This window comes from Dendrobium catenatum, unplaced genomic scaffold, assembly GCF_001605985.2.
Source record: "Dendrobium catenatum unplaced genomic scaffold, ASM160598v2 fragScaff_scaffold_1557, whole genome shotgun sequence".
Lineage (NCBI taxonomy): Eukaryota > Viridiplantae > Streptophyta > Magnoliopsida > Asparagales > Orchidaceae > Dendrobium > Dendrobium catenatum.
The window spans coordinates 6,490,133-6,506,104 of NW_021320019.1; the positions used below are offsets into that span (position 1 = coordinate 6,490,133).

Below are 15,972 nucleotides of genomic sequence, written 5' to 3' on the forward strand. Positions count from 1 at the left end.
CGCTGAAATCGGAGTTCATATGCTCCCGAAATTAATTTTTGAAGTTTTCAACTAGTTTTTGCCTCGAGATTCGTGCTTGATCAAGTGATTTTGTGATGTCGTATATATATATATATATATATATATATATAAAGACTGTCTCAATTAATAATTTTAATTATCAAATGATACAATTAAGTTTTAAAAATAAGAATAAAAAAAAAGTTGCAAGTAAAACAAACATTAATGGTTAATGGCCGTCGTTTTCATTGCGTATGAGTCCGGTGAGAGTGGTTAAAAGGATTATTATTAAAAGTGCTTTGCTTTAATATATATATATATATATATATATATATATAAATACTGTCTCAATTAATAATTTTAATTATCAAATGATACAATTAAGTTTTAAAAATAAGAATAAAAAAAAAGTTGCAAGTAAAACAAACATTAATGGTTAATGGCCGTCGTTTTCATTGCGTATGAGTCCGGTGAGAGTGGTTAAAACGATTATTATTAAAGCCTTTAGGTATGTGGAAAGGGTGTTTTCATCTCTCCAAATTAATTAAAGCCTTGCGCTTGTTATGCTTTAACTGCTCCATCACTCATAAGTACTGGTACTTAATTGATCGATCGCCGTACATTATCCTAATTGATCTCCAATCTCTCTCCTTAAAATGTCAAATAGTTCTGCTGCTGATTAATCAACTATGGCTTGCTCATCAGATTATTAACACCTAAAATTAATTAGAGTTGTTATTTGATTCGATGATGTGTATATATTGCTATGTTACTTGTTTCCATTTTTTAAATAATGCACTGCATATTTGAAGCTTCATAGGTCTACCACAACTGGACAAGGCAAAATTTCAAAGTTGTGAGCAGTACTTGATAGTACTCTATTATAATTATAATGCATATTTGTGAAGTAGTACAAAAATGGGAATATCGATTGATTGAACGATATTAGTAAAGTGACATTGATTGAGCACAACAAATATATAAGATGATAGTAATCAGATGATGATGATAAATGAATTATGATAATTAATTTGAAAGAAATGATATTCATAGACTGTAATCTATTCGTTTTAAGATAAAAGAATTTGGTGCCCAGTTGAAGTTATGTCTATTGTCTGGGCATAGGCATTTCTAAAAGGAAGAATTACTATTTTGTTTGTCAAAGATGTTATAACGGAGAATAATTTGAAGTTTAGTGTTGGCAGATTGCCTTATTTGACCTTCACCAAAGCACATTATCTCTTATAATTTGATTTTAGATAGCTGCTTTATGTGAAATCTCATCATAACGCAGAAAATTAATAAGAATCTTATTTATGCCCATCTGCACTAAAGCCAGTCTAGCTCGTTGGGGCATGACATGTAAAGGAGAATATTGCTAAAGCAATAAGTCACAATATTGGAATGGGCCACATATCCATACAAAAGGGCTGGACCACTCATAGCGCCTGCGCCGGGCCTAAGTGAGGCATGCCTATCATAGAAAGGCCCATAGATAGGTCAAATAGACAAATATTCAGTTGGTTCCATCAGCTGCCCCAACAAAATTGAAGGCCGTCTATTTTAAATTCAATTTCTACGGCACCAAAAAATTTAAAGCTGATTTCGAATTGGGACCCAACACTACTAACTGCCAATTTCTACGTGGATTCATTTTACTCTTTTTTTAACCGAATTGAAGCATAGTTCTATTAATTTAGTTTGATTTTAATCAAGTTAAAATATAATTAACTTTAATAATAAACCTAATTAGATTTAACATAAATAACATGTATTTAAAAATACATGGATCTCTAAAAAAGCAAATGATAGCACCATCATGATAGAATTAGGTCTTATTTACTAAATACTCTAAGCCAATAGGTCTAAGGAACCCATCTTCAACGTCGATAATGCTATCAAAAAGTTGCATCGCTCCCAACACTTTCGGCGCTCCGTTAGTGTTTCACTAGGGCTCCCAAGAGGTACCGCTAGCCGCCCCTCTCTCGCCGGTCCAAAACTTAAGGAAGCTTCTTCTCCTTCCACTTTTTATTCTCTGATTTTTTTTTTTTCTTTTTGTATTTTGATTTATCCACCTCTAGCCTTTTGGCAGGAATGGCAGTGAATCATTTGGTCTATCTGATTTTTTGGACGGTCCGACCAAATCGAAGCTCTCTAGTGTTTCCTATGATATGATTTTCCGGAATTGAAATCTTCATCGTTTCGTGGCCTTCCATCTCTGTGGATATCAGAGGAAGAGATTTTGGCGCTCGTTGCTCCTTTTCAATTTGCATTAGTCAGTTTCTTTCCCTCCCATCGTCATTCTCTTGAATATATTCATATGTTTTTTTCAAGCTTAAGCTTCAAGTTGATGTCTTTGTTACAATATTATTGGATCCTTCCCATATTTTAGTTAAAATGTTCAATGACATAGATTATAGTTGTGTATTTTGCTATAGATCATATATGATTAACAATTGCTATATGAAGTTGACTAAATGGTCCATCCTTTGTGACATTATTGTATAATCTCTGGTAATTCCTATTTGGGTTTCCTTCCCAACCCTACAACCACACCTTTTTTCTCCCCACATCCTTCATGGCCTCGGATCGCTCTTTGGTCAGCCATTAAAAGATGATAACACTACTTCTATTGGATCGCGTCCTTCTCTTTCACGGGTTCTGGTAGAACTTGATATTACTAAAAATTATCCTGATAAAGTTTGGCTGGGTCCAGAGAAATTTGGTTACATTCATGTTGTTGTTATGGAGGAATTTCCTCCCTTTTGTGCAAAGTGTAAGAGTACATTGGGCATGTGATTAGTGATTGCCGTCTTCCTGTTACTACTCTTACCTCCATTGTCCAGTAGTATCTTCCTATTACTAATGTTGTTAATGTTAATTCTGTTGGAAATGCTGTAAGTGATTGAAATAATTTGGATAACTTAAATATACGGCTAGTATTCCTATTTCTCTGATTCCTAATGTGGCGGTTTATGATGCCTTGAGTCATCGAATTTCCTATGATGTTGATATTGAACATTCTGATATTATTGGAGTTGTGAATGTTGGGGATCAAGGTGGTGCAAATATTGCTCCCTTGAATCCTGTTCTCATTGTTGCTAATGAAGTGGTTGTGCCTCTAGCTAATGAGGCCATGGATGTTAATATATGTAAAATTAACTTATAATTACCCCCAATTTTTCGCCTACTTTAATTGATAATGTTGTTGATGGTTATTATGGAAGCTATCATCCCTTGGGTGATGTTGTGCTTAGTGGAGTTGGGGATGTGGTGGACTCTAATCTTGAGGCTTCTGCTGACCCTTATGTGCCTTTGTTGGAACCGATTATAGACGTCCCGATTTTGCTTATTTCTAATGAGGTTTTGAAATCCCAATTAACAAGTAACTTGGAGAATAATTGTTTGGAACAAAATGATTGGCTTGATGATTATGTATCCTCTCCTTATTGGGATGATGGGGATGAGTTGGATGGGCTTGAGGATGTTGTTCAGGATGACTATAATTAGAATTTTAATTGCATTGTTGAAAAAGCTTTTGCTATGGGTGGTGGCAAACATCATAAGAGGAAGCAAAAAATGAAATAGATTGGTTTTTCACTGCAGCTATTTGGTTCCTTTTTTCTGGCCCTTCGTCTTGGTGGTGGTTCTGTTTATTGGTTGTGGGGTTTGTTGTTTTACTGTTGTTTGTTTGGATGATGGTTTCTTGAGTTATTCATTAGGTGCAATGCTGCTTTTTCTTTCCATCTTCTTGGCTAATCTTGTTGTTCATTGAGGAACTTTAGGTTCCTTTTTCCTTTTCCTACCATGTTTCCTTTGCAGATTCTTTCAGGTTGTTTTGAGTGCTCCTCGTGGGTTTAGTGCTGATTGCTTGGGTGGTTGTTGCTGCTTGACACCTACTTCTAATGGTAGTAGACAATAGAATGGATGGCAGTTTGTGGCTTCTTATGGGACCTTTTGCTGATTGCTGGTTATTTGGATTTATTATTATTATTATTATTTTGTTATGATTTCTGTAATTAGGTTGATTTCTAGGCTCTTAGATTTTGATTCAAATGATGTATTTTATCGAGCTTTGAAGTCATTAAGGACTTGCAATTTTTTTTTAAAATTAACGCGTAGGCCTCTTCCATGGGATTTTAATTAAAAATTAAAAAATAAGTATTTAAAAATTTAAAAAAATCATTGAAAAAATTAAGAATTGGATAAATAATATATATTTACGCTGACAAATTTTTATTCCCCAGCTCATTAAATTTATTAATTGAATATTTGAAAATATTAGGTAGAATATAATCTTTTTTTTTTATTTGATTAACTTAAAATAAAAAAAATTATAATTATAATAAATAAAAAATAGCGAAATCTACCGTAGATTTATTGTCTCTCGGACTCCTAACTTTTCTTTATATCATCTTCAGATCTCCTAATCTGTACTCGGGAGAAATTATTAGGTACGGAGTGCGGACGGGAGAACCGTCCGCACACTAGTATAAAACCGTGCTCGGTACCGTTCGGTACCACTCGGTACCACTCGGTACTGCTTGGTACCCTATGTCTGTGCGAACGGTTCTCACCCCGTCCGCACTCCGCACCTAATAAAATTTCCCCATAGTAGAGCCTTGTGTTATATATGTACCCTCTAATTTCCTCAAAATGAGGACAATCTGCAAAGTGCAGAGAGAAGTTCCAATCCGTCGTCACTCAACAGATATCTGCATTGAGAAATGAACTCAAAAAGTAAGCACCACTTGGAATTCAGTGATGAAAAACCAGACCAACAATCCAATATACGAACAAAATACGCACTCAACTCTCCTTAGTCTATTGGTTGTGAACTTAGGCTTATAAATAAGAGGTTCAAGATTCGAGTCTATGTGTATGCGTTGTGTGTGTGAGTTTGCCTTAAATGACCTAAATGTCAAAAAAAAAAAAAAACGCTAAATTAAAATTATTATAGTCATATTGATTAGATAACAGGGCATTATGGGAATCCACTCTTATGAGTATCGCAACCGGCCAACGGCTAGAACAATAAACATTAATTTTCTTTTGCTGGATAGAATAAACAAGTTAATTGGTAGCTGTGTAGAAACAAGGTGTGCATGCAGAAAGCAACAATTCAAACGTTCAAAACTCTAAAATAAAGCGGTATAAAAAGAATGGAAGGTAGGTAGGTGTGCAAATAAAAGAAACCCTAAAACAAATGTAAATTAAAGCGTGCAACCACGTTCTCAAGGAGAAAGAGCTAGCAGTAGATCCATCAGCATCAGGGAGGGACCCCCCAACGCCTACTTGCTTTGTGCTCCCCATCTAGCTCCAATTCTCATAGAGAAGAAGCAAAGCCAGCTTCAATTCCAGTTGAAGAGAGAGAGAGATATCGAGAGAGAGAGAGAAAAAGGGCCGGGAGGCGTACCTAATAATTGATGAAGGTAGACAATCACATAGCATCATCAGCTTCTTCGATGAGGAAGCTGTGCCCCAACCTCGACCGTGAAGATGGCCTCGACACAGTGCTCGAGGTGCCCATTCCTGAGGAGATGTTTGTTGGCGGTGTCAGCGGCCGGAATAGCAGCAGCAAACACTTGGGCACTCGCTGCACCAACGTCATGGCGTGGATGCGCTCCCAAGTAGACCACCGCTCCGCCTCCTCCGTGCTTGGCCGCAACGCAGAGCTCCAGCTTATGCTGGGCGTTGTAGGCGCGCCTCTCGTCCCAATCCCCATGCCCTCTACGTCCCACCACTCCAACCTCAGCTGTGGCATCAAGGAAGACCCCATTGTAAGCTACTCCGATCCTACCTTGCTAAATTAAACACCTTTTGATTTAAATAGCTAAAACTGCATGTGTTACATTAATTAATGAAGGAGGCATCAATGGCAAAGTACATCGTGCAGCAGTACATTGCAGCTGCTGGAGGAGAGAAGGCGCTGAATGCTATAAGCAGCATGTATGCGATGGGCAAGGTGAGGATGGCCGCAACCGAGCTTCGGCCAGGCGCTGGTGGCATGAATAGCAATGGTGGCGGCAAGAAAGCTGGAAAGGGGGCAGGTGGGGGCTGCAATGGAGAGATGGGGGGTTTTGTTCTATGGCAGAAGCGGCCGGACCTATGGTGCCTGGAGCTGGTGGTCTCTGGCTGCAAGATCAGTGCCGGCAGCAACGGCAAGATTGCCTGGAGGCAAACACCATGGCAGCAGTCTCATGCCTCAAGGGGACCGCCAAGACCCCTTCGCCGATCCCTTCAGGTACAATTCAAATTCTTCATTACATCTAGCTAGTTCTGTATATTAATTGCGAGAAACTCATTCCCATCAGACAAATCTAGGAAAATCATCCAGGTTTATGCCATATAGTTGTGCCCACGGGGTGGCTTCCGCAAGTCTAAAAACATATTAATTAATTGTTCTTCACAAGGTCCACTGCTCAGTTTTGCGCGACGCCTACTACTTGTCTACTTTGACTGATTATTATAAATCATGCCTTAAGATAAGCTATTGGTTAAATATCAACTAATTTGAAGACAACATTAATGAACTGCAAAGTCGCGCTCCAGTAAATTCAACTATTGAATTAAAAGATAAATGCTGCATTCACAAGTCCATTTGGGACCAACTCATCATCCTACATTTAGCTCATCTTAATTTTGGCTTGGTCTGGAACTGTTTTCTTCCAGCTTTTTAAAATAATTTTTTATATAAAAATTAAAAATTTTGTACTTAAAAAATTATTTTAAAAAATAATAAATGAAGCCTTAGTTTAACCACTTTTGATCCATCCAAAATATTTTTTTTAGTTTACATGAACAGCTGTAGTTGGTACAAGAGGATAAGCTCATCACCATTCTTGCTAGTCCAAGGCTTCGTTTCGAATGGGATTTTGAGTTGTTTCTTAAAATACTTTTTTAATAAAAAATTAAAATTTTTATATTAAAAATTAATTTAAAAAATCATAAGAAAACTATTCCAAATGAATAAATTAATATAATAATATTTTTATGGAATTTAAATTTTTTAATATTACATAAATAAATATAAAGATGTTAGATATTATGTTATTTTTACAATTATGTTTCTTTTAATTATAACAATTTTTTTATAGAGTTATAAGTGACTATTTTATATTTTGAAAGACTAACAACTTCGATCTTTAAGGATAATATATTTTTTTTTTACAAAGAGAAATATCTTAAAAAGAGTTCTATGATATTTTTAATAAATTATTCTTCTTTTAGTTTTTTTTTTCTAATTTTGTTAGAACGAGGCTAGCATTAAATGTCTTTAGAAAAACAGAAAAAGCATATATGAATGCCTCACCTCTTCAATTGTCTCTGCGTCAAAACCTCAAACAATTGGCCTGCAGGGCATGGATCCAAAATCTACCGCCAACCTCTTCACCAGCGCCGTGTGCATCGGAGAGAAAACAATCAACAACCACGATTGCTTCGTTCTCCGCCTCGACGCCGAAGCCTCCACCCTCCGATCTCGCAGCAGCAGCAGCGTGGAAATCATCCGCCACACCCTATGGGGTTATTTCAGCCAACGCACCGCCCTTCTCGTTCATCTGGAAGACTCCCATCTCCTCCGCATCAAAACCCCCAATCAAGAAAGCGTCTACTGGGAAACGACGATGGAATCCTCCATCAACGATTACCGGCCGGTCGACGGCGTCCAGATCGCGCACGCCGGTCGGACGAGCGTTTCTCTGTTTCGATTTGGTGAGACGGAGGAAGGAAACACGAGGACGAGGATGGAGGAGACGTGGACGGTCGAGGAGGTGGACTTCAACATTTGGGGGCTTTCGATGGACTGCTTCCTTCCGCCTGGAGATATCAAGGAAGAAAAAGAAGGCATCGATGAGGCGCATGCGAGAATGACCGGCGGTCGGACGGCGCCGGCTGGCGGCAATTTAAGGATCGGGGCTTCGCAGATTGCTGCGGTGAACATAGATGAGACAATGGAGTAAATATTTGGTAATAGTAAATTTGGCACTTGAAGAAGAAGAAGATTATAGAGAAAGCGAGGATGAATACAACATCAGCTTTTTCTCTCTTCATTAAAAAAATACCTTTACTGATATTATGAACCATATAATTAAGGTATGCTTATTGAGATGGGTTTTAGTAAAAGTTGCATTTGTAAAAAATTTTGTATTGATGCGGACATAAAATATTGTATTTATTTATATATGGTTGGTTGGAAACTCAGAGTGTATAGTATACTTAGGTAAACTTACCACATTTATAGAAAAATTTTAAATATTTTCCTCTCTAAATTTCCAAATTACAAAATGAGATTTTTTTTTTTTTTTTGGGGAATTTTAAAAAAAAATTTTGGGGAAACAAAATGAGATTTACTTTACTGCTATAGAATGTACTTAAAATTGCCTAAGAAGCTTAAAAGAATATATTTTGGCAAGCCGGTAAAAACACTTATACGTCATTGTAAAAACTGAAAGAAATTAAAATTTCTCAAAAAAACACATCCGACCTGCCGGATTCGAACCAGCGACCTAAGGATGACAGCTCACCAACTACAGTCCTCCGCTCTACCAACTGAGCTAAGGTCGGCCAACTGATCTTTGTTAAAAATTATTTCTACAAAATATAATCAAAAGCCTGGTATCTTTTGTAAAAACCATTTCTAAAACTGTTGTTGGGAGAACAAAGATTCCTAATGGATAAGCTAATACAAAAAAGTTCAAAAAATAATAGAAAAATGCAGTTCTATAAAAAGAATTTTTATAAAGGTATTACATTAAAACAAATACCAAAAAAAATTTAACATTTAGAAATGAAAAAAGATAAAATTAAGCTATCTCAAATGAGGCCTAAATGTTTATTAGCATTAAATATATAAGTAATTAAAATCATGAAGAAATATTACTCAAAATTAAGAACAAAATTAAGAAACAATTTTAATTAAAAGTTTAAAAGCAATAAATAAATTTGTAGAAGATATTGTCCAGCCCAACTCATATTGCTACAATGGTGATAAAATAGCTAAATGAGATTAGATAAATGTTACAAAGCTTAGCTTATTCTTCTGATTGGGAGCTTTAATTATCGATAAAAATGCATTAAATTTGAGTCATATATGCATGATATATATGTGAATTTAATTTAATTGATCTAAATATATATATAAAAAAAAGTTTATTTAACTCTCCGACACCCTATACCTATAGCACTTGCGTACAAAAAATATCATTATTCATGTTCAACATCCCAACCCAAGACCCCATTATTAATTATTTGCTCCAAATTCTCAGCTGGCAACCACATTATAATTAGCTTCATACATAAAGTTCAGTATGATAGAAGGCAAATAAAATTTGCTCACAAGCGCAAGAGTTTTTACCTATAGTAACCCATATGCTAAAATTACTCCATTAAAATTATTCATTACCTGATCTGATAGCTATAAGGCTTCATTCATCCTCTTATTTGGAGAAGGGGGATGAAGACATCGATTGACTAAGGGTGCGTTTGGGACGGCTGGCTGCAGTTGTCCGTAAAGTAGGTTATAAAATTATTGTACAGAAAGTTGCTTCCTGAAGTTGTTTTATATAAATCATTATATTTTGTTTAGATAGCGTAGCTGTAGAACTGTTGTGCTGCAGCTGTATGGGAACAATTTACCTTCATAGGTAAAGGAAGGAAGAAAGGCTAACTTCACTGCAAACACCCTCCTATCGTCGGTCTTGGTTCCGATCGCGTCACAGTGAGCGAACTCCCGTTTTGCAAAACTTCCGATTCAACAAGCAAAAACATTGTCAAGGGTGACGGAGACGAGTGGCTAAGGCGTGGGAGTTGACAGCTACAAGGAAGAAAGCCAACCTTCGCCACCAAAAAGTTCCTATCGCGAATGCCGAGCGAGATGAGACAGAAGCGGAGGAGTCGTCTGGTATAGAGGAACTTTGTGAGGCAGTAAAGGCATTACTGTATTTAACATATCTATGAATAGCGGGAATCAGGCGAACCCAGGAGGCTTCTTACGGATGTGAGAAGCAACCGCGGGACGTGAAATTATCAAGAACGGAGCACCATCAGTCCGTTCCAAACCACCTCTCAGTTGTGTTTGGTAAAGCACAGCAGCGAAAAATCCGTCCCAAATGCGCCCTAAGTGAGATGACAATCTAATAATTGAGAGAGTTGACTATAAAACAAGATAAGAGTAGCTGATGATACTTAACATTAACATATGTTGATGATTGTCGTCATTGATTAGCGGTCAGAGTATTTGTATTCATATTATTTAATTATTTATGTCAAAATCTTCAATATTTCAACGAATCCTTCAAAAAAATTATCTTCGATCACTTGGATTTTTTTAATATATAATTAACTTAATAATGTGAAATTTGATAACGAGTTCATTAAATTAGTCATGTTAAGAAGTATGTTTTAGCTATTACTTTTTTAAAATTAAAGTTTGTATCTTCCTACCTTTTTTTTATTTTAATAATATATTTTAGAGTCGATGGATTAATTTTTTTATTATGTAATAAATCTCAAATAGCATAAAACATCCCCAACTCATATTTTTCACTTTATTTTTATTTTAAATGATTATTTGATCATATCAAGCACAAATACATAAATTTAAAAGTTAATTTTAAAATTTGGGTGCAAATTTAATAAACAAAATGAAATGCAACTCAAGTCCATGAATAAAAATAAATAAATAAACAGAATTTTACAAGGCCATACTCAATTTATCTCAGTCAGCTCAGTTACACCATAAAACATCAGTCAATATATATTAAATAAATGTAATAACACAACAATAACAAGAAGAGAAAGCAAACAAGCTTCAATTTCATCTCAGCAGCTGACCACCTAATGATTTCTGATGACAATAAATTTGGATTAACAGTTAAACTTCATTAATTCAACAAAAACCACACAATTAACAGAAAAAAAAATCATTAATCCACTCATAAGATAGCAACTTCAGAGCTATTAAAGTAATTTTCAAAGAAAACTTACAGATAGGCCTGTTTACAATTGTCAAACGGTTCCATTGTCCATTTTTTGCCTGAGAATAAATATGATTATAATATTAAAATATTGAGGACACGGCACATAAAAAGTCAGTAGTAAGACTTCAGGTTAAACGATTGTGATACCAACGCTATACGATATCTGTCACAAATCTTGCAATGAAGATATTATAGCTGTAAATAAATAGAAACTTGACTATACAAAAAATAGGAGCTACTAACAAGAAGAAAATAAAAAAGTAATCAACAGGATGTTCCAAGCAAAATGTGTAATCAAGCAGAATATTAACAACCAACGATTTTATTCATATCCTTTGAACATGAATAGAGGTGTCAATATTTGATCCGACCCAAAATGTGAACGGGACCCAACCCATAAAATTACAGGTTTAGGTCAACCCATTTGCTAGATATGTCGGGTTTGGGTTTCGTTTTTTGACCTGTTTATAAAATTGAATCAAGTTCGGGTTGACCCGAATTGCCCTCCTGCGCTAGCCCTCACGCGTTCGCGTCTGCACCTCGACACGTGTCTGCACTCAAGTCTACAGGCGGACCCGCGCCTGCTTCTACGCTCGCGTCTGCACCCGAACCCGCGCCCTCACTCGCGCTCGCATCCACACCCGAATCTGCGCTCACCCCCTTCACCTACACCCAAACTCGCTCGTCTCGCCTGTTGTGTTCCGAGTTACCAGGTCAAATCGATCAACCTGGTGACATAGCCGATCGGGTCTAATTAAAGTAAACTACTAAACACTAGAGCGACCACTAGTAATTTACTTTTTCTGCACTAGTGTACTGGTAGGTTATTGTAGCATTTGTTCTTTTTCTGCATTAGCATCTATGATATTAATCATTTCAATGCTTAATTAGTTTCATTTGTTTATTGCAGGAGCTAGTACAAGAGAGTTGGAGCCTTGTACAGTGTGATGTGGGTTTGTGTTTGTTGAATTGTTGTATTAGAGAGTCTTGTTTGTAGAGTTAGTTAAGTTGAGAGCTGTCTTTACAGGGTTGAGAGTTATCTTATATACATGAGTTTGAGAGTTGTTTGTACTGGCCTACTGGGTTTGGAGAGTTGGTTGAGTTGGGAGCTATCTGTATAGGGTTGAGAGTTGTCTCTACAAGAGTTAGGGAGAGCTTGAGAGCTGTATTGAGTTATTGTTTGGAGAGGGTTTTGGAGAGCAATGTTGTATATGTTGATTAGTGAAACTATTCCCCCTCCCCCTTTTATTACATTTTATTTTATAATTAATAAATTGATCAATTAATTAATTAACCAATTAATCAATTAAAATTTCAATACTATCAAATTTTGAATAACAGCTCTTTGATCTAAATTATTGTTATATTTTAAATTGATCTTGTATTTTTAAATTAATCAATCAATTTTTATAAATTAATCAATTTCTAATTATTTTTAATTTCAATTAATTTTAATTAATTAATTTCAACTGATCAATTGATTTTAAATAATTAATTTCTATTAATTAATTCAAGTAATCAATTGATTTTGATGAATTAATTTAATTGATTAATTTCAATTAATCAATTGAATTTAATTAATCAGTTAATATTAATAAATTTGTTTCAATTAATTAATTAAGTCTCAATTGTTAACCCTTCATTAATTAATTTAAACAATTTATTAAATTTTAATAAATTAAGTTAATTTTAAAATTAATTGATTAATTAATCAAATTAATCAATTAAAATTCAATTCGAATTGATCCAATAATAACAGGCAATTCAATTATACTTATCTTAAATTGAGAACAAAAAAATGTAATGTTTTATGTTGAATGTCGGCCTTAAAAAATCGGGACAATTCAAGCAATCCAAATATAGTGACTTAAGGTAATATAATATTTTGGAAAATCATGACAGCAATGCAATTTTATTCTCTTGAATTGAGAATAAGTGCTTTAAGGCAATATAATGCCTTGGAAAATCGGGACAACAATACTATTTCATTCTCTTGAATTGAAAATAACTGCTTTAAGGCCATATAATGTCTAGAAAATCAGGATAACAATACTATTTTATTCTCTTAAATTGAGATTAAATACTTTAAGACAATATTAATGCCTTGGAAAATCAGGATAATTCAGGCCATGTCATTTTATTCTCTTAAATTGAGAATAAGAAAATAGAATGTCTTAAGACAACAGTTTGTTGTATAGGCATAAGTGGAGGCACGCGTTCAAGAAAAGCTAAGGCTTTGGACGAATAGAGTGGCAACGATCTGGGGCAATCATATGTGGAGATAGATCGTGGGCTTAAGCCAAATTGCGGCTACTTACAGGAGTTGCAGTCGGAAACAAGAAGGCAGAGTCAACATTTGCAATTGTCGAAGCCCAAGGCGGTTGTGGAAGTATAGGGCGCAAACAGACGTCGGAGGTTGGGACATCAGACGAGACAGACGAAGGCAGGTTTATGGACAGGAAGTTGATTCAGCGTGTGGCTATGGACGTAGATGGGGCTTGCGAACAGGAAGACGATTCGCGGTTAGGAGGCAGGTTCGTGAACGTGATTGAACAGAGGGTCTGTTTTCCTATTTCGTTTCTTCTCCATTTATCAATGAGTTGTTGAAGAGAAGTTGTAGTAGCGAGGAGATGCTTCATTTGGGCGTAAAACCATATGAAGTGGGTTTGGTTTGGAGAGATGGGGCTCATCGATTTTTTTTTGTTAGCTAACATGTAGATAGGAAAAGCCCTCTCAGCAATTATTTCATTCGAAACCAACTCCTTACATGGACTTTCCTTCACACCTCAACTATCGCAATAATTGCATCCACCACACAATAGCCCCTCCCTTCAAATGGTAAGCAACATATTTAACTTGCTTATTAGCTGATATCTCCATGTAATTTTGATTGCCCGCTTCCAATCGAGATAGTCTTCAATCTATAGGCGACTATAAAAAAATGTACAATTTGACACGAAATTCTCCCTGCTTTTGGTGATGGATGGTCTTTCGTCTAAGTGGGTCATAAGAATTCTTATAACCGCCCTTTGCTAAATCAAAAACATCAAATTGTTGATACAAGTTATAATCATCTTCATAATCAGAAACAATTGGATTTGTTGTTGGAATTTCTCGGACATGATTCCATCATGGTATAAGTGTGGTTTTCGACGCCACTGATCATCTCGCAATGCTGATAGCCTGATATGTCCCACCCATTTTCAGCAATTGAATTTCTTTCCACATTTCAGTAGAAAAGCGAAAGAACTCTGTGATAAGTAACTCTACTTGGCATGTGATATCTAATTGAGCCGTCACAAGATCATCGAGAGCTGGTCATTTGCTACCTTCCACCATTAACACTCGTTGTCGAGCTCTGATGCCAATCTAGCATAGAAACCTGTAAATAATTGAAAACGCCGGGGAGGGGGGGGGTGCTCCAAAACAGAGTTGAGACGAACTTTCTTTTATATTTCTTCACTATCTCCACCTATAATTCTTTCTATATTATCCTCCTCTACAAACTAGAGAAGTGTACTAATATAGCAATAACAGCCAAAAAACTGAAACATACGGAAAAAACAAAAAATAAAAGTATAAAAGATAATGTAGTAATGGAGATGGACCGAATGATTGTGATGTGCTGCATGAGTAAGATAATTTGCATCATCCGCTATACAACAAACAAGGGGCCAGCCTAGTTTGGAAATTTTCCAACCAACTTCTACAATTGTGGACGACACCCAAATCTCAGTGAAATTTGAAATTTTCAGTTTTGACAAAAAATTTTAACTTGTTTATTAATTATGAATGTGAAATGAACCCATCCTTCGGATTGATGGGGGATTACAAAAACTGCACGTCTCAAGTACAACGGTAATACATAGCAATTTGCTTCTCTCAACATTTTGCTGAAAAGAACAGAAAACACGCGTCTCTTTGAATCAGGTTATGGCTGGGATAGCTTTTTGACACCTTTATTTTGAACTACTATCACCCTTCTATCTGGCTATAAATTTCTAACTATTATCTAGAAATTTTTATGATTAGAGGTGATTTTCGCAAACAAAATAGTTTGAATGTGATACAAAACAGAAAATTATCATCCAACTTTTTCTAAAGGAAAAAAAGTCAATAATTACCACAAATTTCAAAAACTTTACTTTTTCCAAGAATAATTCCTCAACTAAATTTAGCAACAATTGTAACATTTCCAAACAAAATTATCAATTATTCTTTTTTTATTTTTAACTTTCAACTATTTAAAACACTTGATTATTGCAGAAAGCTAGTTGGAAAAAATATAAATTAAGTACCCCTACCACAGCATGATTTAGCAAATTTAATCAGTGGGCAAGTCTATGCAACATCTTTGCATAGAGAAAAAACAAACTCCTGAAGAAATCTATAAATCAGGCCATGACATTCTTGCATACAGAAGACAAAAATTCAAAGTTAAAAATCTACGAACTATTCCATTGAACTAGGGGAGAGTTCAGCAGTCTAAGCGCACAAAGAACATCATGGAAAGAATCAATATCACGGATTAATAGTGAGAAATGAGCTTACTCAAGCGGAAGATTCTTGTGGGTGTAAATGATGCCTTTATCTCCATCTACCACTTGACCATTTCCTCGTAATAGCCTTCATATCGGCAAATTAAGGTAGCAGAAGTCAGATTATGAACAAAACACAAACAATTCTACAACGTGTCGAGAAGTAAATTAAAAAATGTAATAAAATATCAGATAAAGAAATGCACTGTAATACATAGGTTGAAAATTGTATGTAATATGTGTTCATGGAAAATGGTTCATCTAAAATTGCTGGATACAGATTTGATATTTGGATAGAAACCGTGGGCATAGTATAGTGTAAGTTAAAAACTCTTCTGGCTTCTGATAATCATTTTCTTTAAATATCTGTAACAGTGTTCAGTTTGATGATAATTCGATAATATTTTTCTTCTTGGAAAAATCAGATTGAGGCTTCAATATGGAATAACTAGTAA

General features: G+C 35.4%; 2 protein-coding genes, 1 non-coding gene and 1 pseudogene across 4 annotated transcripts in view; 1 reads left to right on the plus strand and 3 right to left on the minus strand.

The window, feature by feature from the left end:
- Positions 1-2,839, minus strand: part of LOC110102731 — an 8,298-nt pseudogene extending 5,459 nt beyond the window's left edge.
- A 1,884-nt stretch (positions 2,840-4,723) lies between these two features.
- On the plus strand, positions 4,724-8,207 carry LOC110102746. Its single transcript, XM_020831206.2, has 3 exons — positions 4,724-5,780; positions 5,867-6,244; positions 7,359-8,207. The coding sequence occupies exons 1-3, from the start codon at positions 5,427-5,429 to the stop codon at positions 7,959-7,961; spliced, it is 1,335 nt and encodes a 444-aa protein (XP_020686865.1). The 5' UTR covers positions 4,724-5,426; the 3' UTR covers positions 7,962-8,207.
- Positions 8,208-8,479: 272 nt separating this feature from the next.
- TRNAY-GUA lies at positions 8,480-8,565 on the minus strand. Its single transcript is given in 2 exon segments — positions 8,480-8,515; positions 8,529-8,565. It is a non-coding gene; the product is annotated as a tRNA-Tyr (tRNA).
- A 2,099-nt stretch (positions 8,566-10,664) lies between these two features.
- Positions 10,665-15,972, minus strand: part of LOC110102720 (delta-1-pyrroline-5-carboxylate synthase) — a 52,815-nt gene continuing 47,507 nt past the window's right edge. For both annotated transcript variants that reach the window (XM_020831171.2, XM_020831168.2), the window contains exons 21-23: positions 15,531-15,605; positions 10,987-11,035; positions 10,665-10,846 (exon numbers count right to left, since the gene is read on the minus strand). In XM_020831171.2, the coding sequence (XP_020686830.1) occupies positions 11,008-11,035; positions 15,531-15,605 (103 nt within the window). In that variant the 3' untranslated portion in view covers positions 10,665-10,846; positions 10,987-11,007. The remainder of the gene's footprint in view (positions 10,847-10,986; positions 11,036-15,530; positions 15,606-15,972) is intronic.